The following is a 25,549-nucleotide window of genomic DNA, read 5'->3' on the forward strand; positions in this document are numbered from 1 at the left end:
GTGGATATGGACCAGTGGATTCACTCTGCCACTGCATCCAACAGATCAGTGTGTGGATGAAAAACAACTTTCTCCAGCTAAACTCAGACAAGAAGTCATCATCTTTGGGCCACAGAAACAAAGACAATGTGTCAGCAGTCACCTCCAGTCTCTCTCTCTAAAACCTTCAAATCAGGCTAGAAATGCAGGGGTAATAATGGACTCACACTTGAACTTTAACAGCCACATCAAATCAATAACTTCTGCAGCTTTTTGCCGTCTAAAAACACTGCAAAAATCAAAAGTATACTGTCTAAACCAAACTTGGAAAGACTTATACATGCATTTGCCTCCAGTAGTATAGACTACTGCAACGGCCTGCTCACTGGCCTTTCCAAAGGAGTGGTAAGACAGCGACAGTACATCCAGGACAATGCTGCTCAGGTCGTGACTAGAACCAGGAAGTACGAGGACATAAGCCCTGTGCTCAGGTCTGGACTGGCTTCCTGTGGCTCAAAAAGAATAGACTTTAAAGCAGCTCTGCTTGTGAACAAGTCTCTCTATGGCCTGATACCAATGTACATCTCCGACATGTATGTGCCATATGAACCATCTCACACTCTGAGGACTTCAGGGACCAGCCTCCTGCTGGTGCCCAAAGTCAGGACTAAACATCAGGGTTTCAGTTTTATGCAGCTAAAATTTGGAACAGCCTTCCTGAAGCTGTGAGACAGGCATCGTCCGTGACAATATTTAAATCCAGGCTCAAAACGGTTCAGCTGCGCCTATGGCTGAAATGTTTTTATTCTGAACTCTTCTCTTTTAATGCTAATTTAATTATGTTTATTTAGATTTTGATTAATTTGGATTGTGATTTTAATGTTTCTTATTCTGTAAAGTACTTTGAATCATTTTCTGTATGATTGAGCTATACGCACATGCCTTGCCATGACTATACTACAATAATAACTTGTTATTTTAACAGTGATACTTTTGTGAGTTTTAAATTAAAGTTGCCACCTCACCCTAACTTTTTCAATCAAAGCCCAGGTGCCCTTTACACCTGTTAGTGCAAGTAGTTCAAACCAGCACAAAGCATTTTTATGACACGTTTTGTTTTGTAAAAATCAGTACTGTGTGTTCTGTTCTCTTTCTTATAAACAATGGAACATTGGCGCCTCTGTTCTCACAGCCCTTTGCTCCACAGGCCATAAAAGCTAATGTATTTTCTCAAATAAATTGCATGCAAATGACAAGCACATCACTTTGGCTGTATTAGAAGGTAACGCCCCATGACAGGCTGTAATTACCCCAAAGACAGGGACCTCAGATGGGAAGGAAGAGCTGGTGATGAGGGCAAAGAGGATGGATGCGGCTCTATGCTGTCCTAATGTGTATCTGTGTGTGTATGTGTGCATGTGCGTGCGTGCGTGCATGTTTGTGTGCATGTGTGTGTGTGTGTGTGTGTGTGTGTGAATATAGGCCATCTCTGACTCAGCATCATAAAGCCTCAAAGGGAACTTTTATTACCTAATCCAGTTTAGGAGATGAATCTAACCCATAATCTAATAATCTCAGAGATTATTCAAATTACACATTGTACATCAAATCTGTTACTACATGTCAGTAAAATACTGAGACTGCACAAAGAATACTAACTAACTAATTAACTAACTAATTAATCAATTAATTAACTAACCACTAATTAACTAAAATTGGCAAGACACTTCACCCACATTGCCCATAGTATGAAAGTTATGTGTGTGAGTATAAAACACAAGCAAAGCAACAAAAAAAACCCTAAACTAAACTAAAACAAAACAAAACAAAACAAAAAAACAAACAAACAAAAAAACAACAACAACCTTGCCATGTATTTCTATGTACCTCTCCTTTTTTTCGTATGTTTCCATTGTGTGTGTCCATCTCTGACTCAGCATACTGGGCGTTAGAGGGCTCTTTTATTATCTAATCCAGTTTGGGAGATGAATCCACCCTATAATCTAATAATTCCACAGCCATATACATGAATCTCTGACCTTAGCTTTAACACGGGGCACAAGAAATGAAAATAACACCCACGTGTACTCTATTATTCCTGTCCCAATAATTACTACAGTGAAAAGATCAAATTACCTCTCACACACCTGCCTAATGCATGGATATTAAAGGTGTCTATTTGGAGTATTCTGAAATGGGTTCTAAGAATAAATGCTACCACAATGTATTATATTGTATTGCATTGTATTGGAGTCTGAAGTTTATGTTCTGTTCTTATTATAGCAGCAGCAGTATGAGTCAGACCAGTCACAGTACTGTAGAAAAGTCCAACCGAGCTCTGCACCAACTCATTTAAACGTAAAAGTGCCATATCCTACAGATTACATCCTAGAAAAGTAAACATGTCACGATCTATTACAAAAATTAATAAGTATTTGTTTGAGATCTATCTAACCAAAAAGAGATGTGTTGGAATTTTTTGGTCCTGGTTTGGCACCAGTTTAGTCCTGATGTAGCGTAGCCATGGTGTAGTACTGTTCTAGTCCTGGTTTAGATGTGGGTTTAGTCCTAGTTTAGTTCAAATTTGATCAGATTACATTGGCAAGGTAAAAATGCATTACATAATATAAAATTTAATAAAAATTTGGTGGAGGATAACACCTAAAACTTTCTATATCCAACGAAAGAAGAGTTTTCGAAATGTGTTGGAATTTGGCAGAACCATGCTTTAGTCCAGGTTTAGGCCTAGTTTAGTCCAAATTTGCTCTGTGTGCAATAGTAACCAAAGAAAAAGGCATTCCTGTTATGGTAATTTAATTATGGTAATGTAATATTATTGAATGCGGTACACATTCATCACATTATATTGTAGTTTGAATACAGTGTTGTAAATGCTTTTGTAAATTCTGTTATTCAGTTCTATTATTAATGCGTTTGTTTAGTGCTTTTCTGGCAAACCAAGATTAGCCCTGAATTTGGCTACGTAAAAAGGACACTTTGTCTGCCAAATATGTTCATAAGAGGTGCAGAAAAAGTTGAGAATCACTGGAATAAAAAAGCCCATAGGACTGAATCTGCTCCTTTATCCAATTCTACATCTCTATGCCAATGACAGTCCTAATATTTGACATGTGGTGCTCCAACACTGTCTGTTTACTCTGTGTCTGTATCAGCAGCCTTGTTAAATGAACCAACTGAAACACCATGGTTTATTTCCACTATTTTCTACTGTAGACACATTTTCAAACAGACCCATCTCATGCATAATTCCTGTGTAAAAAAAAACAAAACAAAAACATCATATCAGGTTTTCAAATTGGTTTATTCCCAAAGTTTGTCATTTTCAGACATAACATTTCTTCAGGGAAAATGCAAAGGATAGGAAAATAATACTTAAAAGTAAAAAAAAAAAAAAAGGGAGCACAGTAAAGATTGGTTTTCCTGCAGCTTGATTGTCAGCGATAATACAATATAGTAACTTAGGGTGCAACTGTTGTATTTTGCCAACATGCAGAACAGCCCTGTCATCAGATTTCAATGATAAATGGCTTTTAAAATGTGAGATGGAAAATATCCTTCAATTTGAAAGACGGATCGACATTGTGGTTTGTCAGTGTGGTTAGCAGAGGGGCAAAGGCATCAGTGAATCATGTCCAAAAGCCATTTAACCAGTACCACAGGACCGTTTTCCTTACACATATCTTAACAACCGCATACTTGCAGTCATAAATTCATGCTTAAAGGTGCATTATGGAACTTTTCTAGAGGAGGATATGCCACCTGCTTGCCTCATGTTACTGGGTTGGCTATAATGTTCCAGAGTATGGCAAACATATCTAGCTCCATGCAGACAAGTAGGTGATACAAACGGGCCTCATTACACATTTGTGCAGAGGTGGCCTGGCTCACAATGACGTGGAAATCTTAGGTAGATAAATACTGAGATTTAAAAAGTGCAAATTATAACATAACAATCCATGAGTGTCATAGGTTATAACTATATAGCAGAAACAAGCCCAAGAGGTATTATTTAAAAAGTAATTCTGAGCAATAAAAAACATAAACGAGACAACGAGAAAAATGTTATGTCATACCGTTGATCATTCCAGGAAAGGCAATAGCATCTCGATCGAGAAAAGCAGGTGGCAAATGCCCCACCGAAAAGATTAGATAATGCACATTTAACTTATATAAACATAACTTTGGCACAAATATATATATATATATATATATATATATATATATATATAAAAAAAAAACTTAAAAAGAAAGATCAGTAAGGCACTTATAAAGGCAAATGAAAACAACACCAAAACCCAAGAACATGGATAACTTAAAAAACAAAAAACAAATAATGGTTACATTGGTTACAATAAATTGACATTAAATGCCACCCATTTATATTAACAGTATACAAGCACACATCAGTAAATCAATGAAAAGTTATTTTAGCTTAATTCAAACAAACGTTTTGTGAATAAAAAGGCCATAATACATTTAATAATACGTTTAATACATTTTAACAGAAATTTATATTTTAAGAATACAGGTGCACATAGACCACATTCAAATTAGGACTAGGACAACCATTTAACCCCCACTTTGAAAATCTACGGAAATACAATAAAGTTTTCACAATTCAGTAATTTACTTATGTGTGCATGTAACATGCTAATGCTCTTGTAACATGTATTAGATAGGCACAGTATACGGCAAATCAAGTACAAATCAGCAAACCTTAAAACCACAACTTTTCCATTCTCCCTTTTGTAGAACACATTAAAAAAAAATCTTACTGCAATTTCCCAAATCCATTGATCCATTTCTCTTTATTGTCTATGAATGTACCAGTTTGATGCCTAGCCCAGTGTCCAGTACAGTGGGCGGGAACCAGGCTAGCTTACACCTCCGAAAGCACCTCAAACACACTCCACACAACCAGAACAGATTCAGCCCGCAGCACCAGTTGGACAAGTGCACCATAGGATACGTTGCCTTTGGAAAGTGAGTCTTCCAATGCTTGGCGACATCACTTCCTGTTGGCAGGTGCAGCGTGTAGTCACTCCAGCGCTTGGACACTCCGTAAATAGCCGAAACGGTGCGAGCCTTGTCTGACCACTGGCAGTTGGAATCAGGGTTGCAGTTGAAATCTACCCACTCGGCCGTGAAGTCTCCAAGGCATGGGATCTCGCCAAGTTCCGGATCTACTCTGGTGTTTGTTAGCTCCGCCCCCTGCACAGCCACATAAACGCCATCCACTCTTCGGATGTCTCTTACCCATGGGAACGAATTTTCGGTGTCCAAAACGATGATTAGTCGCGCACAGTGGCCAGCGTTTTTCTCCTTCCATAACTCCAATAACTGGGCCAGGTGGAGACTCTCATTACCTGCAAAAGAGGATTAAAGATATTATTCAGGGCACCCCCAGGGCACAATCTAAGACTTTGGAAGGTCGTTTGTGAAGGTTGGCCAATATGAACAATTAATATGACTGGATTTTGGATGTAAGAAGAAAAGGTTTGCAAGGTGGTCATATGGACACTGGGTTTCAAATCAAGACTTTTCAGCTCCCATCCAGAAGCCATTTTCCATTTTGATTTGTTTCAGTGATTGTAAAAACAGTGTCCGAGGTCTCATACCAAAAATTCTACGTAATGTTTTATAAATGAGACCATAGATGACTACCTCGGACAGCTTTTCTACATTGAACCACTCCTGGAAGAATGAGGGATTACACCATCTTGTTTCTAAATGCTGTATGTTACGTGCTTTTCCTGCATTTATTAGTAACAAAAAAATTATTATTGAATGTCTTGCTTATAAGTGCTAAGAACGCACATTTGCTTTGTTCAAAAACTAGTATGGATACTAGGATTTATTTATTAATACAGGGAAAGCCCAATGAAAGCACTTAGACTCTCTGTTTCATGGGCACCCTGTTCAAATACAGAAAACAAACAAACAAACAAAAAACCCCAAAACAAATACATACCTAGGTCCATTTAAAATACTAAAAACTGACGCAGATGTGAGTGTGTTTGTTGCCACATTATTATATTGTGTTTGTGGCACCAATGTATCCAATTTTATCTGTCCTTGAAATATATTCCATTTTTGTGAAGCAAAACAGCCAAAAGCCCTTTTCCCCCATCTGAGTTCTGGTGTGGCCAGTCCTTAGACTTATACAGTCATGTGACCTTGTACTAAATGTTCCTGTATGAATTGATTAACAAGCAAGTGAGATATTCAGGCAGTCTATCAAATAGTCCCTTATAAATACACACGTGGCCAAAATTTTTGGTACCCTTCAGTTAATGAAAGAAAAACTCACAATGGTCACAGAAATAACTTGAATCTGACAAAAGTAATAATAAATAAACATTCTATGAAACTGAACCAATGAAAGCCAGATATTGGTTTTCTACAATGCTTCAACATAATTATTTAAAAACAACTGTCAATGAGACTTCTGCACTCTCAGCAGGTATTTTGGCACACTCCTCATGAGCAAACTGCTCCAGTTGTCTCAGGTTTGAAAGTTGCCTTTTCCAGACGACATATTTCAGCTCCTTCCAAAGATGCTCAACAGGATTTAGGTCAGGGCTCATAGAAGGCCACTTTACCACAGTCCAATGTTTTCCTCTGAGCGATTCTTGGGTGTTTTTAGCTGTGTGTTTAGGGTCATTGTCCTGTTGCAAGACCCATAACCTGCTATTGAGACCAAACTTTCTGACACTGGCCAGCACATTTCTCTCTAGAATCCATTCATAGTCTTGAGATTTCATTCTAGCCTGCAGAGATTCAAGACACCTTGTGCCAGAAATTTCATAGATTTTTTGTAATTATTACTTTTGTCAGATTCAAGTTATATCTGTGACCATTGTGAGTTTTTCTCTCATTAACCAAAGGGTACCAACAGTTTTGTCCATGTGAGAACATTTTATACAGTTTTGTTTTCTTCTGACATATAGAGATGGCCAATCTACTTTTTCATAGAGCGTACAGTGATGGGTTTTAAATTCATCACCTGTTATGAAACAAAGTGCTGATTTAAGCAGAAATCAATAATGAACTAATCCAGGACCACATGACAATTACAAAGAAACTATTCTGTACAAGTAGCAATGGTTTCAAAAGCAACAGGGGACAATGTTTCTAAGCTTAAGATGTCTGAAAGTCATGGATCTCTTCAGATGCAATGAGTCATTACACATCAATGTTATTTTATCATGATTATTACATTGTACATTGCCTAGCCAAAAAAAAAAAAAGTCATCACCAAAAAATAACAAAAAACACAGGTCACACACTATAATATTTAATTGGACCGCCTTTAGCTTTGATTACGGCATGCATTCGCTGTGGCATTGCTTTCATAAGCTTTTGCAATGCCACAAGATTTATTTCCATCCAGCATTCATTTTTCTCCAAGATCTTGCATTGATATGGTAGTGTCTGACCTCTGCACAAAGCCTTCTCCAGCACATCTCAAAGATTCTCAATGGGGTTAAGGTCTGGACAATACATGTGTGAAAATGATGTCTCATGTTCCCTAAACCACTCTTTCATAATTTGAGCCTGATGTATCCTGGCATTGTCATCTTAGAATAGGCCCGTGTCAGCAGGGAAGAAAAAACCCATTGATGGATTATCCTGGTCATCCAGTATATTCAGGTGGTCAGCTGACCTCATTCTTTGAGCACAGACTGTTGCTGAACCTAGACCAACTGCAGCAACCCCAGATCATAGCACTGCCCCCACAGGCATGTACAGTAGGTACTAGGCATGATGGGTGCGTCACTTCATCTGCCTCTCTTCTTACCATGATGTGCCCATCACTCTGGAACAGGGTAAATCTGGACTTATCAGACCACATGACCTTCTTCCATTGCTCCAGAGTCCAATCTTTATGCTCCCTAGCTTCCGGTTAGGCTCACTGAGTAGTGGTTTTCTTAAGGCACAGCTGTTCAGTCCCAGTCCCTTGAGTTCCCTTTGCATTGTGCGTGTGGAAATGTTTTTACTTTCACTATTAAACATAGAACATGTTTTTCTTCGATTTGATTTCACCAAACGTTTAAGTGATCGCCAATCACAATCATTCAGGATTTTTTTCTGGCCACATTTCTTCCTCGAAGATGATGGGTCCCCACTATCTTTCTAGTTTTTAATAATGCATAGTTTCTGCAATCTCCTTAAATGTTTTCTCAGCTTGATGCATGCCAATGATTTGAATGATTTGAACATTTTTTCCCCGACCACGGGATGTGTCTTTCGACATGGTTGAGTGAGAAGCAACTCATTGCATGAGTTGGGGTTAAATAACTTGTTGCCAGCTGAAAGTTGCCCATGCAGTAATTATCCAACCGGAGGTTAGTACCTATTTGGTTAGTTAAATCCAGGTGGCAACTTTTTTTTTGGCTAGACAGTGCATTATAAATAGAAGTGTGTTTTTATTATTATTATAATAACTGGTATCATACATCAAGTCTTTTCCTTCAAAATCAGGTTCCACCTTGTGATCAAGAAGCAGTAGTTTTAAATTTAACATCTACCTTTGACCTTTAGTTCACTACAGTTTGGCAATTCCGGGACTGAAATTATTCAAATGAAGAGCTCAGCCTAAATATGCAAACTTTGTATGTTAAACATCTGTGAACGAAACAAAACACATCTCTACTCACAGCTATGTTTTGATAAGGAAACAACATTATAACATAATTAGAACATAGATCAGCAAATAGCATAATATAGGTCCTTTAAATTTTAGTTTAGGGTTTTTTTTGTGTTTTATGACAACGCCACGCTAAAATACCACCACCACTATCTGCCTATGCCACACATGAGAATCCATTGGTCTGTGGTGTGGTGGAGTCTTGTTCAAGGGCGTCTGAGGCGGGACACAAAGCTGGTGATGGACAGTGGCTTTACAGGGATCAAACCTGTCACCTCAGGCTGGCGGGCTGTCTGTCTCTCTGCTGTCATGTCAAACGCATAAATACCACCCTGTGGTTTCCAGATGGTGCAGCCATAGAACAGGAGCAGAGGCAGGTGCAGTCCACGTCACGTTCAGATATAAAACACTAATCACTTAAACTTGGGGTACACAACTTTTGTTTTGTTTTGATAGAAATGAGTAAATTTTGTGTTTCCCCCAAAGACAATATTGTAATAAGATGACTGTGCTGTAGCCCCAGACTGTATAAAGAAGTGAGTGTGACGTCAACCATAGCATTCTGCTCCAGTCAAATGAAGCTCAACAAGGCTAGCAGTTATAGGGGCGAATTTTGAGCTGAGTTTCATATTAGGAACTATGACTGTGAGTATCATAGCAACCAAAGAGCCAATCCAGAGCAAGGCTGTTGAATGTAATGCCCCTACCCAACTGCACTAATGGTTTAGCATGGAGCGGGCACTTAGCAAGACTGTCAATCAAACCTGTTGCTAAACACCAGTGGGAGCGACCTCAAAGAAGACGCCTGATTTGTCCATTATTAATATTCATATCTTGATTTATGAACACAATAGCAAAATAAAAATATCAAGATCAGGTAGAGCAGGTTAATACGAACATTTTAGGACAGAAATGAACAGCCTGACTGCAGCAGTCCAAGACAGAGCGGTGACAATTTTTCTGTGAATTGGAGCCAGCACCGATGGAGCCAGGAGCACACCCATGTGCACTTCCTATTGGGAACACGGTGGCTAGCGTGTTATCTATGTCCATTTATACATACAATCTAGGACTGTAGCTAATAAGTAATAAAGTATTTGTATTTAGCCAAAAGCAGCTCTCCGATTGGCTGGACTTGGGTCGTCCACCCCAGGTTCACTTCGCCATTTGAAAATAGCAGTTCTAAAGCTGTGCACGTGCCAAAAAAATATGCATGTGGATATTAATGATGTGCTAAAGGGCTTGTGAAAGCTAGGGACAAATTGGACAGATTTAAATACTTAATTCTTCCTTTTGTGGTGTGAAAATCAGGTAGTAAGCTAATATATTTTATGAAAATGTCAGTATTTCTCCGAATTAAAAAATGTGTGGACCCCCGTAGTCTAATTTTCATCACCAACAGTCTTACAATAAGCTCTACACTAAAAAAAGAAGTCTGAAAACTACTAAATGTGTCCAAAAACTACATAGTGTGCTGACAAGAGACAGCTTAATTATGTAGAGGTACAGCACTTTAAATGAAAGTCCCTAGTGCCACCATAGTCTCACTAGAAATGTGGAAAATACACTGGAAATGGTAGAATATTGTCCTAATTAATATTCCATACACCTGTAAAATGTTCTGTTCAGATTAGGCATGGGACAATATTGAAATTTCGTGTTTATCATGGCCAAAATAATTGCAATTAAGGATTATCATGATATAATTGTTAAAGTTGCTGACAGTTTAACAATGTTATGGATATGAATAATTATAATTTTAATATTATGAACAGGTTCCATATTTAACCTGTTATCATACTTTTTTATAAGTGAAAACGATGCTAATCTAGAAAAGATTATCATGAGTATTTCTACACATTCTGGTGGTATAATGGTAATTATCTTTGTTGGTGATTATCACGACTATGTAAAATGTCCCACAGACGATTGTTGTCGACCCTTTTTAATCACAATTAATGGCAATATTGTTTATTCCCAGCTCAGTTGCAAAGCTTCTTCATGAAACTGAACCACTAAATGTCCACAAAGAAGATGGAGTCTTAAGAGTAAAAGGTAACGTTTACATTTCTTTCATAACATTACTGGTTTATGCAACAGCATGCCATTTTAAATTATCTATTCATTGGTTTCAAATTCAAGTTATAGTTGACATTTTTAAGACTTTTCATAATGTAAAAGATATAATATTTTGGTTTAAATTGTCAATTTCTATGAAAACAGACATAGTTTTTCATCATTCCTTAACCCGTGGATATCTCTGAAATTGATGTGGAGGGCAGGTCAAAAGGCAGGATTAGTTATTACAAAGTTCAACTTGTGTTTGCAAAACATTGTGTTGGCAGTGTTGGCATTATTCATTCACAAAGGTCAGTTAAATGACGTATAGCCAGTAATTATAAAGATAATTTGTGGATTTTCAGTTAGAATTAGATTTTTTGAAAACTAGATAATCATCCATGGAGTGATATTAGCCCATGCCTCCCATCTGAAACCATGACATGATATTCTAAAAAGGCACCCAACTGTTCGAGTTCACTGAAGTTTTTAGCATTGTAATACTGATATTGTTCCATTTTCATTTTTAAGCTAAAAAGTAGGGATAAAGGACTGGTGACGTTTTTTGGCTAGTCTTGCTTTAATGAGCCTTGAGACCACCTTCAGTATCAGTAAGATAATAAGACAGCTCGCACAAACAAACAACTCAAAAATAAAGTGTCTCTCTAAATGTGGACTTCAAAATAAACGGATCCCAATTTGGGCTCTCGCCAAAACAGAGCAAACTCGTCAGACTGCGTACAATTATCCCCCAGGAAACATCGTCGTGCTGCCTTGGGTTTGGTGACACGGGGAAGCCATTATCTTTTCAAGGGGGGATTTTTATTCTTGTTTGCAGCACCGTGTGGAGATAATGTGTCAATGTAATCTGGCAACAGAAGAGCCGGGGCTGACACAGTGTTAACCTGCTGCGGTTCTCATCTCTCTTCAGGGGATGATGCTAAACTCGGCAAAATGTCTCCAAGTTTCCCAGAATCCCTTTTCTCGCAGGCAAACTTCAGACAAATTCATCAAACTATTTCTCTTATGTGATCTTTGCAAATCAGTTTCTAATTGACAAAGAGGCTAGAGGAGAAGAAATGGAAGTCGGCACTGTCTGATTGTAATGCAAATGGATCTGGGAGGAGAAATACCTAGAATATCTTATCGCTAAAATCTAAATTTGTAATGCATGGCTTTGTGGTGATAGAAATGTATTCCTTAATAAATTATACTTTTGCTTTTCATAACGCGCTGGATCTCAAACCAAAATGGTAACAGAAATTCAGATTCCAATTAAAAAGGTAAACTGTGTAACTTTTCTGGTGGAGGGTCTGCCACTTGCTTTCACCATGGAGATGTTACGGCTTTGACTAGAATGTTGTACAGTATGGAAATAAAATTATCCAGCTCTATGGAGACAAGTAGGTCATGCCAACAGGTCAATTTATGGGTCAGATCGGCTGAGTAAGAATGAATACATTTCAGTGTAAATATAGCAATACTACATTTGTAATTGAATAAATGCAAGATGAAATTTAATGTCATACTGTGGCACATTTCAGGTAAAGAAATGACATGGAGACAAGCAGGTGGCACACCCACCATCAGAAAAGTTACATAGCTCGTCTTTAATAGGGTTACCTTTACAACTTCATATACTACATATACTTGATTGAATTGGCTCAAATAGTAACTTTTCAATGAGCAGAGGTAAAGAGGTTAGAATCTTGGCATGCTTTTGCGTCTGTTTTTATTTAATGGTCTTTTCACTGTGGACATATACAGTATAGAAACATTAACTAAGGCCGACACTTATGACCCAGTCTAATCCAGTCTACATAATTAATTGGATAATGTAAATGAAACGCTTTTTAATTGCACCTGCATGTCAGTAAACAATGTATGTCATAATTGATTTAAATTATGCATGTTTCATTTGCTGAGGGAAATTATATTGTTGACAAATTGCTCTGCACCTGTATGCAAGATGCTAACACTAAAAGAGACAGTAGATATAATCTGCTACAGTTAAATTATAGCCACTTCAGATGTTGCCTTAAGAAATATTTTTAAGCTGTTATTAATGATGGTCAGAACCTTCAAAGAGCAGCATAATGTATTATGACTGTTATAACATTGTTCCCTCAACAAAAACATGCCTGAAGATTTTTAGATGTCACGCGTGCATGTTTCAGTTATTTAGTGATGTCTCCCAGGCTCTATTTGCATCCTCCTTATGGTTAGCTGTAAGATTCTGCAATGCTCAGCCCATAAGCCTACGACAAAGCTACTAGTTCCCACAAGACAATCCTCCATAAATATACAAAAACATGATACAAAACTGTACATAGCAACTTAATGCGAAGCACAGTATATATTTTTAAATATAGTATTTTCAAAATAATTAAAGGTAACATGGTGATCTAACTTTGTTATGTGTTAGCAGTTAATGCACCATAGACGTAAAATACTCCCTCTTTAATGCTTGCTTGATGTTATCAAGCAAGTGCAAACCTTAAGTGTGGAGCCCTTACCAGCCAAAGCCCAAGATCCAGTGGCTTTGTGCGTGTGCCCACTGTAAAATATCAGGTAGGTGTCATGGCGCGGTCCGTCTGCAGTCCGGAGCTCCAGGAAGCTGCGCAGTTTGTTGAGCGTAGCCTCCAGAGTGAGACCACTGGTGGAGTAATCACACCCAAAGGTCTGGACCATGTGGTGGGAGAAGAGGCGCTGGACACTGTTGAGCATCCCTGTGGCCCGAATGTTCAACTGCTGCACCTGGTCTGGAGGTAACAGGGCAGGCTGGCCATCCGCACTGAGGAAGAAGAGCAAAACAAAAGAATGTAAGTTTGAAGTCATGAAACAAGCACTAGAACAAGAAGAGCTTACAAGAACTATGTGACAGAACAAAAATTAATAGTAAAAGTCAAAGTTAAAATGTGTCAACTGGACAAAAAGTTGTAGGAGTAAAGAACTTCTGCTACTCATCCAAGTTGCTTCTTGAGTTATGATCAGATTGCTGGTGGACACTACCTTATATCTATCTGAAGGGAGGAGCTAACTATACTGAAAATGGAAACACCTTTTGTTTGCAGTTTCTGTATGTAGGCTAAACAGCCACTCCATAAGAGAATGTACTAACACTGTCACGAGAGCTCCTATTGCCATCCTAGCCAGGATGGCAATAGGTGAGAAAGGACCCATTAAGAGTTGTATGAATATGTTAAGTATGTCTCAAGCACAGTGTACACTTAGTGTATAGGTCAACAGACCTATCCTGCATACAGAAACTGTAAATAAAAGCTGTTTCCAGTTTCAGTATAGTTAGCTTCTCCCTTCAGATATAGGGCAGTGTCCACCATCAATCTGACCAGAACTGAAGAAGCGGCTTGGATGAGCAGTGAAATGTCTTCACTCCTACAACTTTTTGTCAAGTTGACAGATTTAACTTTGGCTTTTACTATGGATCAGACCTGGATGACTGAGGGATTACACAGACATCTAAAATTAATAGATTTTTAGCATGACCCAAAGTGGTGAGAATTTGGGTCAAGAAACAATCACTACTGTCCGTGGTCGGGTGATATTGACAAAAAGGAATAACTTCATATTTTTATGAATTATTTTGATAAAGATATTCAGATGATATTTTAATAGTAAATCCAAAATTCGTTAAAATTATCCTCCAACTATCATTTACTGGCACGAGTATTGCGCAAAACTCAAATGGACCGGAACATAAACCACAAAAGAGCAGAAATTTCACTTTATGACAATATGACCTTTTTGAGGGAATTCAATAGTTTTAAATATAGTCAATATACCCAATTTTCTAATTCTCTATAGATATCTTAAAAACAATTGCAGTATTATACATTTATTCCATCTCTATGCGTAGAGCTTAGGAAAAACAACTACAAGTTACTTACATCTAAAACAAATGGATTACTTTTTATGTAGGTGAACACATCAAGAGAAGTACACGGAGTGTCACAGAAAAATTCTTGTGTGTGGCTGCACTTTCTAAGGTGACTTGTCTAGAGGAGTGAAGGAGAGACAAGACATGCACAAAAGGAGATAAATGAGTGAGGAGTTGATAGTTTGACACAAAGGGGTGGAGTAACTGTCTGCAGAGGTGAGGAGAACCCAAACATGAGAGGAGGGGTGAGGAAGAGAGACAGCAGAGGTGATGGAGAGAAGGAGGGAGGAGGGAGGAACAAGAGAGAAAGAAGGGGTGAAGGAGAGTGGGGGGTACTACTGCTCTGTCTGTACTTGTATGGCCCTTTTACTTTGTACTGTTATTCCTGTGTAAAAACAAACAACCAAAAAAAAAAAGAAAAATTCAAAAGAGAAAAGAGGTGAGCGAGAGAGGAGGGTTGAGCGACGGGAACGACATGCACCTCTGAGGGTTGAGCTCAAAAGAAATTTAGAGATTAGGAACTTCAGAAAGATAAAAGATTATTTGAAAAAGTGGTTGTCTTCAACTGTGTTCACAGAAAACATGTCAAAATTGGGACTATACTAGGACTAAACCAGACTATACAAAAACTAAACCAGAACTAGAACAGGACCAAATCAAGTCTATATCAGAAAGAAACCAATTCAAAACCAGAACAAGTGTAAATATAGCCCAAGATACACTTTAGCACAATGTCTATTCTTGTCCCATATCTTTTCACAGTTATCTCAGTGTTACTTGTAAATTTAACAGTTATTATGCTACTGCTCTGTCTGCACTTCTATTGCCTTTTTATCTTTTACTATTATTGTTGTTAAAAATAAAATTAGGTGAGGTGAAGGAGGGAGAAAGGGTGGAAGAGAGGTGAGTTACAGAGAGAGACTACACTGGGACTAAACCTGGAACTGAAATGTGTATTGGTGCAGGACTAAACCAGGATAAGAAGAGAACCAAACCGAGTTTTCATCAGGACTAAACCAGGACAAACATAACACAGCCTATAGATAGGCATTTCATAGTTTGTAAAATGGTAAATGGTCACATTTTTATATAGCGCCTTTCCACCTTCAAAGCAGTCAAAGTGCTTTACATCAAGCACTCACCACTCACCCATTCACACACACATTCATACACCAGAGAACACAGACACTAAGGGCAAAGTGGGATAAGTGTCTTGCCCAAGGACACAATGACAGGATTCACCTATGGGAGCTTGAATTGCACCGCCAACCATGTTAATGTCGAGAGCGGGTTTTGAACTGCCAACTTTCGTCTCAGAGGACAAACGCTCTACCAACTGAGCCACTGTCACTTTAATTTGTTTTCACTGGGAGTTAGGAAGGGGGGGGTGGGGCTCATAATTATGTGTCCTTTTTTAAATTCCCTATCTGGGAAATGTGTGCAGAAAAATCTACAATGTCTGTGCCATTGTACGTTTCTTGGAGAAGGATTCATTTAGCAAAATGTTTATTCTTGTCCCTTATCTTTTTTCAATTATCTTCATGTTACTTGTACATTTCAGTGTCTGCACATGTATTGGCTTTTCCCCCTGAGGTGCTGCCAACTATAGAACAAATTACTTAAAATAAATACTACCTGAATATTTTTATATGTAGACTTCTTCAGTTTGTGGTGATGTTTTAATATTTATTATGCCTCAAAATCAGCATTAGTGTTAGCACTGAGACACAAACATCCCGCGTTCTCAAGACAGAAGTGTCCTTTGGTGAAGTATTCATTTTATTTGCGTAGTGTTTAACAGTGATAACACCCACAGCTCCCTGTCCACAACCTTATCTTTAAATATTCATTTTAGCATGACTTGACAAAAACATCATAGAAGGTAAAATTGGACAGGACGTAGTGATGCCTATTATCTGGGTAAATAAATTGGTGGTTCACAGATTCCAAAATGTGATGAGTCATAGTCTCTATTGATAACATTAGACTTTGCCATGAAATCCAAAAAGTAAATGCACAAATGTTGAACCTGATCATTTATGTTTATGACTAGACCCTTGAACTGTATCACAACAAACGATATTAAATTCAGCTGACCCCAGTTTGTATTAAATAAGATTGGCCCATAGAGAATGTTGTAATGTCATCTGAAACCAAACAATAAGATAATAAAATTATTGAATCCAACTTATATTCTGAATTGAAGTGCTGGCATTATCCAGTGCTTTGAGTAGAGTTTTTAAGGCGTACCTGTCCTTGAATACACTCCCAAATGACTCGGTGGGCCTACAGTATCGCAGTGGACAGAATTGATGTGTTGTTCCCTGTCTGACAACCTTGACGCTCCTCCCATAAAGATATACTACACTTAATGCCGGACACCTCTGCATGGCCTGGCGCACATCCCCACTCACCTAAACCCATCTAATCTTTTCTGCTCTTGCGGCGCCCGGGGGAACCAAGCCTCGGAGCTTAGCATTCACACCACATCGCCCCGCTCGCCTTCTATCCTTAAAAGTCTCGTCCTTTTTACTCAGCAGACAGTCCACATTTTGGTAGGCTTTAACACAATAACATAAAGAAAAACATATATATGATGACTGCATTGTCAGCATGTTAAAGGGGCTGTACCCAATTTTTTCCCAGGTATGTGAACAAAAATTGTCTTACCCGGGAACAGATATAACCAGCTCTTGAGGTCAAAATGTGTCTGCATCCAATTATTTAGTATTTTATTGTCTGAGAATCAGGAAGAGCGTGTTAGCATCCTAGTCCTTGTTAGCTTTACCGTGGTGACACAAATCCACTCTGGTCTTAGAGTTGTGAAAAGCGATTATATGAGATAATCAGGAGGCACAGAGAAGTAAGGTAAGTGACCACTGGTTCAGCTTTTCACATCTTTAAGACACTAAAAATCAGGTACATCACCTTTAATAATTTAGCATTAATTGATTGCATACTGATTGATGATACAGGTGGGTCAGCGATCTGTCCATGGAGGTGGTGTTGCTTACTTTGAGTTTATTGTCATGACGTGTAACATTCCACACCTTGCATTTATTTCAATTACAGATGTTTTAATTGCTATAATTGCCTTAACATGCATTCTTAATGTGAACCAGTCCCCTCTTCATAGATCTGACCTGTAACCTGATGGCATCAGCCATGGCTGCTTGTCTCCATGGAGATGGATAAATTCAATACAATACTGTGGAAAAATCTAGGCAAAGTAACAACATGGAGATAACCAGGTGATGCCATTAAGCAAATTTCAAGTCGGATCTGAGGAGAGGTGGACCAACTCACAGAAAGAATGCATTTTGATCAATAAAAACAGGTGTAATTGAGTAAATGAAAAATAGAAAAGCCATAATGCCATACTGTGGAACATTCAAGGCAAAACAATAAGGTAGTGCAGTGCACCTTCCACCAGAAAGGTTATGCACTCTACTGTATCAAACCCAAAAGAAAGAACTCATATGTGCATCACAATTCAATTAACCTATCTTTGTTTTTCTCATATCAAAACAACCCCCGCCTTCCCATCCACACACACTGTTTACAAGCGCTGCTGTTTACTTTCACCCCTGTGCCTCGCCTCTTCTCACCCCCCATCTCTGTGATCTCCCCGTGGGGCTCTTGTCATTGTAAAAACATGATCTGGAGCCATCAAACAGCCCATTATACAGCCCAGGCATTCACATCATGTTCACAGCCCTCCCTCTGGACTTCACAAACACTAGCCTTGCATACAGATACCTCCGCCAGTTTCTGCTTGCCCAGGACTTGAGTGTGCATTCAAAATCAACCAAGAAGAGTTCACCACAGGTACTATGTCCTGCTGTTTCTACTGTGCACTTAGCTAATAGTCAGCTAAAAGGTTGAAGATGCATTTTCAATGACTATAGATAAGAGATCGACCAATGAGGGGTTTTTTCATGGCTGGTGCCAATATCAATAGTTTAGAATCCAGAGAAACCGATACCTGATAAGCTCTGCTGATGTTTCTGGGCTGATAAATAGAGTAGAGCTGCTTTTCATTATTTTACCCAAATTGCAATTTAAATTTACCCCTAACTCACCCACGGCTCTTTTTTTTTTTTTTTTAACCACAGACGTATAATGGGCTTGACACACAGGGAGCGACGTCGCTCGCTCTCCATTTATTTCCAATGGTCTCTGTGCGACACTGCGCTCGTCTCTCATCTCCGCGACAAGCGAAAGTCGTGCACATGAAAACCTCGCGCTCGTGCATGTTGACGTGCACACGCGGGTCTGCGACGCGATTAATAAAAGTTGAAAAATGTTCTACTTTTATCGCTGTCGCCTGCACAACAGCCAATCAGCGAGAATTTGATTGACGAGCCAATGCACTGTCCACTTCAGAAACATCATGCAGGAGAAAATCATACGCGCCGTGTTGGATTCCCCAATTCTTTTTGACATATCTCAAAAAACTACAGAGATATCAAAAAAGCAACTGCCTGGAAACTCGTTGGTGCCAGGGTGAATATGAGTGGTAAATTAACCAAATAATAAATTTATCCAGAAAACTTTATGGAGGCTAGTAACCAAATGTATTAAAGACTGATTAAATATTTAAAAATATATTTATTTAAGGTTTTTACATTAAACAAAATGACCATATGGGGGAAAAACATAACATAAAGGCATGTTTTTTTTTTTCATAAACAGCATACATGCTGTTTTTTTTCATAACCAAAAGTATGTATTTCATTTTAGCGTCTTTTTTCCACATTTATCGCTATTGCAACCTCAAAATTCCCTCCAAATAAACAGCCAATCAGATGTGTAGGAGGCTCGTGATCCGCTCTGGAACAGGGCGCGGCGTGACAAGCTGCTACTCGTCGCTGCAGTTTGTAGCTGCCCGTGTGTTCGATTTTAAAGCCCATGCGATGAGTGTCACTGTGCGCCGTCGTTAGTCGCTCCCCCTGTGTCGAGCCCATAAGAGAGCTGTGTAGTGTATGTTTGCGCAGTTATCTTTTCGTGTACAAATAAAGTTTTATAAATATTCTTTAGGAAGCAGGTCTGCCAAAACAAAAATATAACAAACCAATATATCGGTCTCTCTCTATTATAGATACATTTAAATGCATTTTGTTGAATAGAAACATAATTAAAATCATAATTATACATCTGATTAATAACACAAAACTGGTTCCTTCCTGATATCGCATCTGGATGGGTTCCCTCCTGGCATTCCTGTTTCCCCCATCATGCCAATACATCCATCCTCCGCCTAGGTGGTCCTGACCAAGTGGAGCTCAAGATCTGGAGATGAGTCCCAGAGCAATATAAGGCAGGAGCTTACTGCTCCAGGCAGATTTCCTGAGCATCGAAGGGTCAAACTGAGATAATGAATTCCTTCACAAAGGATTAACAAAGCATATCATAACTTTTGGGTTTTTTTTTCTTACGTTACTATTTAAACTTCAAAAAAGTAAACCGAAATGTTAAATGGTCTTTTATTATTTATGTCACATTCATTTTACTTTTAAAATTTAAGTTTGTTTTAATAAAGCTGATGACTTACTAGAGTAATTGTGATTTATTAGACAATGGGAATGAAAATAAAATGAAGGATTTCACTTTTGCTTGATAATTATTCACTATTATTGACACCATGAAAAAACACTCAATAATCAATGCTTCTTCTCAGATACAAGTTACACTAAAATTGGATATCGCGACACTCCTACTAGTAGCTATTGTATTATGGTTTTACTGATATCTAATTTTGCACCTCCAGTTCAGAATCACATGCTTCTGCACTGCATTTCCTACCAGAGCAAACAGTCTGCTAAAAACCTTTACTTCAAAATATATGTACTGCCTAAAATACTAAACATTAATACTGAACTGATGGAGAGAGAACACTGCGGCATCATCAAACATAAAAAGGACCGATAGAGAGGGCAGAAGGAGAGCCAGTAATATTAGCAGCTAATGGCTACTACTTGCTGGAGCTGAAGAATTTGGTATTCTGCGGAGGAACCACTAGAGGAACGATCCCTTAAGGGCCTAAACATTAGCGTGTTTATGCATAGTTATTGGCCTATTTATCCACTTGCTTCTTGAGCCAAGTGAAAAGTTGGAGCGAGTGATCATATTTACAAATGCCAGGGGCGAAGAAGGCGAAAGGGAGTGATATTGGAAAAAAAATAAAAATAAACAAAGTACAAGTGATATTCATGAACCATGCATTGGCTCCTAAACATGCTATTCATCTCCTTGATATTTGTATTTTAAGTATCAATTCATAAAATAACTGACTACAACCAAGGCCTGTCATGATAACAAAGTAAGCTATATTCCTACACAGAACCACTGAGATAAAAGATAATACTGAACTACGACACAATTAAAATAAAGCAGGATAATCCCAGTAAACATGTTTAAATAAGCAGTATCACTAAAAGGCATGATCTATTATATATTCTACAGCTCAAATATGACTTTACTACTTAAAAATGTCAAAAATCTCCCAGGTTTAGCAAAAAGATTGTAGACACGATAAACATTGAGCCCTAAAATATATTGTTCCAGCTTTCATGCAGTGAATGATAGGTCAATATAGTAATTATTGTCACAGGCCTACCACAAACCAAAGAAAGTATTGGTTGACTAAAGACATGCCCAGTGCATTGATTAAAAAATTAAAAGGGGGCTATGTGTGGCACTGACAAAAGCTCTTAAAACAATAACGAACACTGCAAAAATTGTGTAAACCTTGTGTAAAACTGTGTAAACCCTCAGTCGTCCGGGTCTGATCCATAGCAAAAGGCGAAGTTAAAATCCGTCAACTAGACAAATCGTTGTAGGAGTGAAGACGTTTCGCTGCTCATCCAAGCCGCTTCTTCAGTTCTGGTCAGATTGCTGGTGGCCACTGCCTTATATCTATCTGAAGGGAGGGGGCTAACTACACTGAAACTGTAAACTGCTATTGTCTCCAGTTTCAGCTGGAACTACCCTATTCAGCCCTTAGCGACCCTGCTATTGTTCTCATCGTTCTGGGTCTGAGGATGGCGTTATAGATGGGGTAGAGATTATGTCTTAGGCATCCATTCCTGTTTAAAGAAGGATTCTCTTTCCTAACAAAAATAGCTTCTTTAACTCCCCTCTCAAACAATTTATTTTGTCTGAAGACAGTGAAGTTCAGATCTTAACCAAAGGAGTGGTTAGTGGCTTTGAGATGGAGATGTACAGTGGACTGGGGTCCAGAGGAACTCTCACGCCAGTGTTGGTACATCCTCTTATGGAGTAGCTGTTTAGTTTCTCCAATGAACTGAAGAAGCGGCTTGGATGAGCAGCGAAACGTCTTCACTTCACTCAAATCAACGATTTGTCCAGTTGACAGATTTTAACTTCGCCTTTTGCTATATATATATATATACACAGTAGGGCTGCACTGATTAATCGACTGATCATGACTAGTAAACTCTAAAAATAATAGTTATATTCTGATAAGACACAAACGCAACATTTCACAACACGACAGCTTCTTTCTGTCCAAGTTCCCAGTAGAATTTTGAGATCAGCAGACCAGATGATTTTGGATGTTCCAAGGTCCCGACTAAAAATTTGAGGGCCTGGGCTATTGCTGTAGCTGGTCCCAGACTTTGGAACAATCTTTCTCTGGCTATTAGAACAGCCTGATATTTTTAAGTCTTTGTTGAAAACTCATTTCTTTGCACTGACTTTTAACACAAGCTGAGTGGGACACCTTTGTATTGTTTTATTGTAGTTTTGCACGTTTTGTTTTATAAGATTGCAATTGACATTGCCTTTGTACAGAACTCTGGGCAGCTGCGGTTGTTTTTAAATGTGCTTTATAAATACATTTAACTTGACTTTGAATTGATGCGAAAACTTTTTTATAATAGACAGTGGCATTATTAAAGCAAATTGCCAAAAATATTTTTTTATTTTTTATTTTCATCCCTAATACACTATTTGCAAATATAATGTTTATATAAAAGCCTTCAGGAACCATATTTTAATGTTTATTTAGTCAAAAGCACATTTAAAAAGTCTCAGTGTACAATAGCAACTCCCCAAACTCCAACTAAGGTAAAAAAAAAAGCTTCTATATAATCACAGATAATAGTTCACGGCAGAGGGACCATAATTAGTGTCTTCAGTGGTCAAAAATAAGCATCTCCCTGGCTGTTTCTTGCCCTGTGCAGTTGAAAGCCTATCCACTTTTGCTAATCTAATAAGAGAACTCTGAAAGACCCCAATAAGAAATCCAGTTCAAATTGGTGTTTAGTAATAAGTCTCTAATACTAATGATGTATGTATGAGATCATAGTGCCACAACAAATGTCCATAAACAAAAACACAAAACCAAAGGAAACAAAAAAAAAATTTGCAGTCAAATTGAAATCACAATTTGAATGAATGCAAAAGCAGCAACTTTTGAAGTACTGTCCTGTCTTATTTTGCATAAAAACTGCTATCTTTAGATTGGTAAAAAACATGTTCTGAAATGTGATTCATGTGTTAGTTTATCAGTTCATTGGCTTATTTGCCAATTCTGAATAAGTTTAAAATGTGAACTTCAAACAGAATCATATTAATAAACTATAAATTGCAAATCAAATCGCAATGCTTATATCGGAAATACTGTAATTAGATATGTTTCCCAAATCGCTCAGCCCTGAATACGGTATAAAACTTTGAATGAATCTAGTGACAAAAACCAGGACATCCATTTTAAGTTACAGTCTAGGAGCACCAACTCTCAGCTAAACCGGTAAAACAGCATTTCTTGAGAGAAACTGATATGGGACACTAACAATTCAGATAAAACAGGGCTGTAGAAAATAGGGCTGTAGTTGACTAAAGACAACTATTGTGTATTTCCATGCATCTGACCCAAACAGCACTCACAAAACTACATCTGCACAGGAATTTATACAAAAACTATTTATACAGAACAAGTAAAAGGAAACAATGTATTTATATAAAGACTGATTAAACGTGTGTATCATGATTTGAATCTGCCTTTTTACATATAAATACCAAACAAACAAGTCAGCTAACTCACTTCTGTTATTGTATCATTTTTCTTATAAGGACCATAGCCTGGTTCAAAAACAACTCAATTAAAGTCTTCTAAAATCATCTATGAGAATAGCTTGAGGGCTTAACTTTAGTCCAACTTTGTGGAGTCTTTATTACAGTAGTAAAAGTTTTGGATCTCAGTTGCCCCATACAGATCATTAAAGACTTCTGAAAGACCATCTGTATTCATCCATGCCTCACAACCATCATTCAGATGAGCCTCATTTGTTAAGGAGAGTGGAAAATAATATTTGGTTCGTTGTACAAGGGACTCGCTTTCTTCGCTACTTAAACATGCACCTCACTAGACAAGGCATAAAAGTCTGCACATATAGATAGAAATACTAGAAGAAATATTGTGAAGCGCTCAAGTCCGACAGGCGTGTGATCACTCCAGGCACTTTTTTATACTGTGCCATCTCACTGAAATATTACTTTTTATAACACAACCACATCATTTTGAATATTCAATGTTTATGTTAAAATGTCTCAATTTCCATGCCAGAAGTAAAAAGAAAAATATCTACTTTTTGCATTAGGGTGGCCTCATTTGCTCATAAATTAGCACTTTATAAATACACACTTTTAATACAGTTTTAATAAGAAAGCTGCCCATTACTGCATTATTGAGTCATTTTTAGGGCTGTGCAATTAACCAAATTTTAATCATTATTACAATTATTGCTTATTAAATTAACATTTATTACTTAAAACTTAAAATCAAACTAAAACTGAGATTGTGGTGTTTGGCCAAACTAACCCACTACTTGGGGATGACAAGATGATTGGTCCTCTGTACTCTTATTGTCACCCTGCAATGAGGAATCTTGGGGTGATTGTGGCCCATGTTCAAATTGAACAAGCACATTAGCTCTGTCATAAAGTTCAGCTTCATCCAGTTGAGGCTCCTTGCTAAAGTACAGCCCTACCTTCCACAGGCAGATTTTGAAAACGCAATGCACACATTTGTAACATGGAGTCTAGAATATTGTAATTCTGTGTACATGGGGCTGGAACAGGGCTCCCTGCAGCGCTTACAGGCTGTGCAGTATACTGCAGTTCATCTGCTGACAAAAACTAAGAAATTAGCCACTTTAAATGTGCTATATAAATAAACTCATAATTGGTGAAGGCACTTCTTCTGCCCTTCACAATGGCTTCTCACAAGTTTGATGCCTGTAAAACATTGTAGGCAAAGCAAGTGCTGAACTATGCACCAGAAAACTTACACGAAGGCCTTTAAATAGTCATTCACATTACCTGCAGTACGCTGTTGGCACAACCAGAGCGTAGCCAACGCAGGTTCCTCCCAAACTGCTTCCCAGTTCGTAAAATAAGGCATGAGTCAGCGATTCCAGAGGCAGCACCACCAGCAGAGCACTGAGGAAGAGCCCATTGGACTGCTGTGGAAAGGAAAGGATTAGAGTCACTTTTATGCTGCAGTTGTAATCTGAGCAGGAGAAACCATAGACAGCTAATTGGTAGCGACACTCTGAAGACAGTTTCACAATGCAGGACTGACACAGTGTTATTATCAGCAGACAAAACATGACAGGACCAGACTAAATGGAGACACAAGCACCAAGCAGTCCAAACACAAAACCAGTGTTCACAACTGAATATTAACTGCAGGGGTCATCGCTTATAACAAACTGGGTTTTTGCGTGTATAGTTTACATAGCAACAAACTACCAAGATGTATACACTAACAATAGCATAATGGGACTCTCTAATATACACTAGGGCTACTGTGCTGGGTATACAGCAGAAAGGTCTTTGGAAACGTAAAAGTTAATAAATACAATGCAAAATGTATGTAAAACTGGTACCACAAAAGACATTTCACAAATGTAAAT

General features: G+C 38.1%; 1 protein-coding gene across 1 annotated transcript in view; it reads right to left on the bottom strand.

Moving 5' to 3' along the window:
* Positions 1-3,284: 3,284 nt before the first annotated feature.
* Positions 3,285-25,549, bottom strand: part of tmem168a (transmembrane protein 168a) — a 28,005-nt gene continuing 5,740 nt past the window's right edge. The window contains exons 4-6 of the mRNA XM_033989903.2: positions 24,954-25,096; positions 13,225-13,502; positions 3,285-5,366 (exon numbers count right to left, since the gene is read on the bottom strand). Coding sequence (XP_033845794.1) covers positions 4,816-5,366; positions 13,225-13,502; positions 24,954-25,096 — 972 coding nt within the window. The 3' untranslated portion in view covers positions 3,285-4,815. The remainder of the gene's footprint in view (positions 5,367-13,224; positions 13,503-24,953; positions 25,097-25,549) is intronic.

Source organism: Periophthalmus magnuspinnatus, chromosome 23 (genome assembly GCF_009829125.3).
Source record: "Periophthalmus magnuspinnatus isolate fPerMag1 chromosome 23, fPerMag1.2.pri, whole genome shotgun sequence".
NCBI classification, from domain to species: Eukaryota; Metazoa; Chordata; class Actinopteri; order Gobiiformes; family Gobiidae; genus Periophthalmus; species Periophthalmus magnuspinnatus.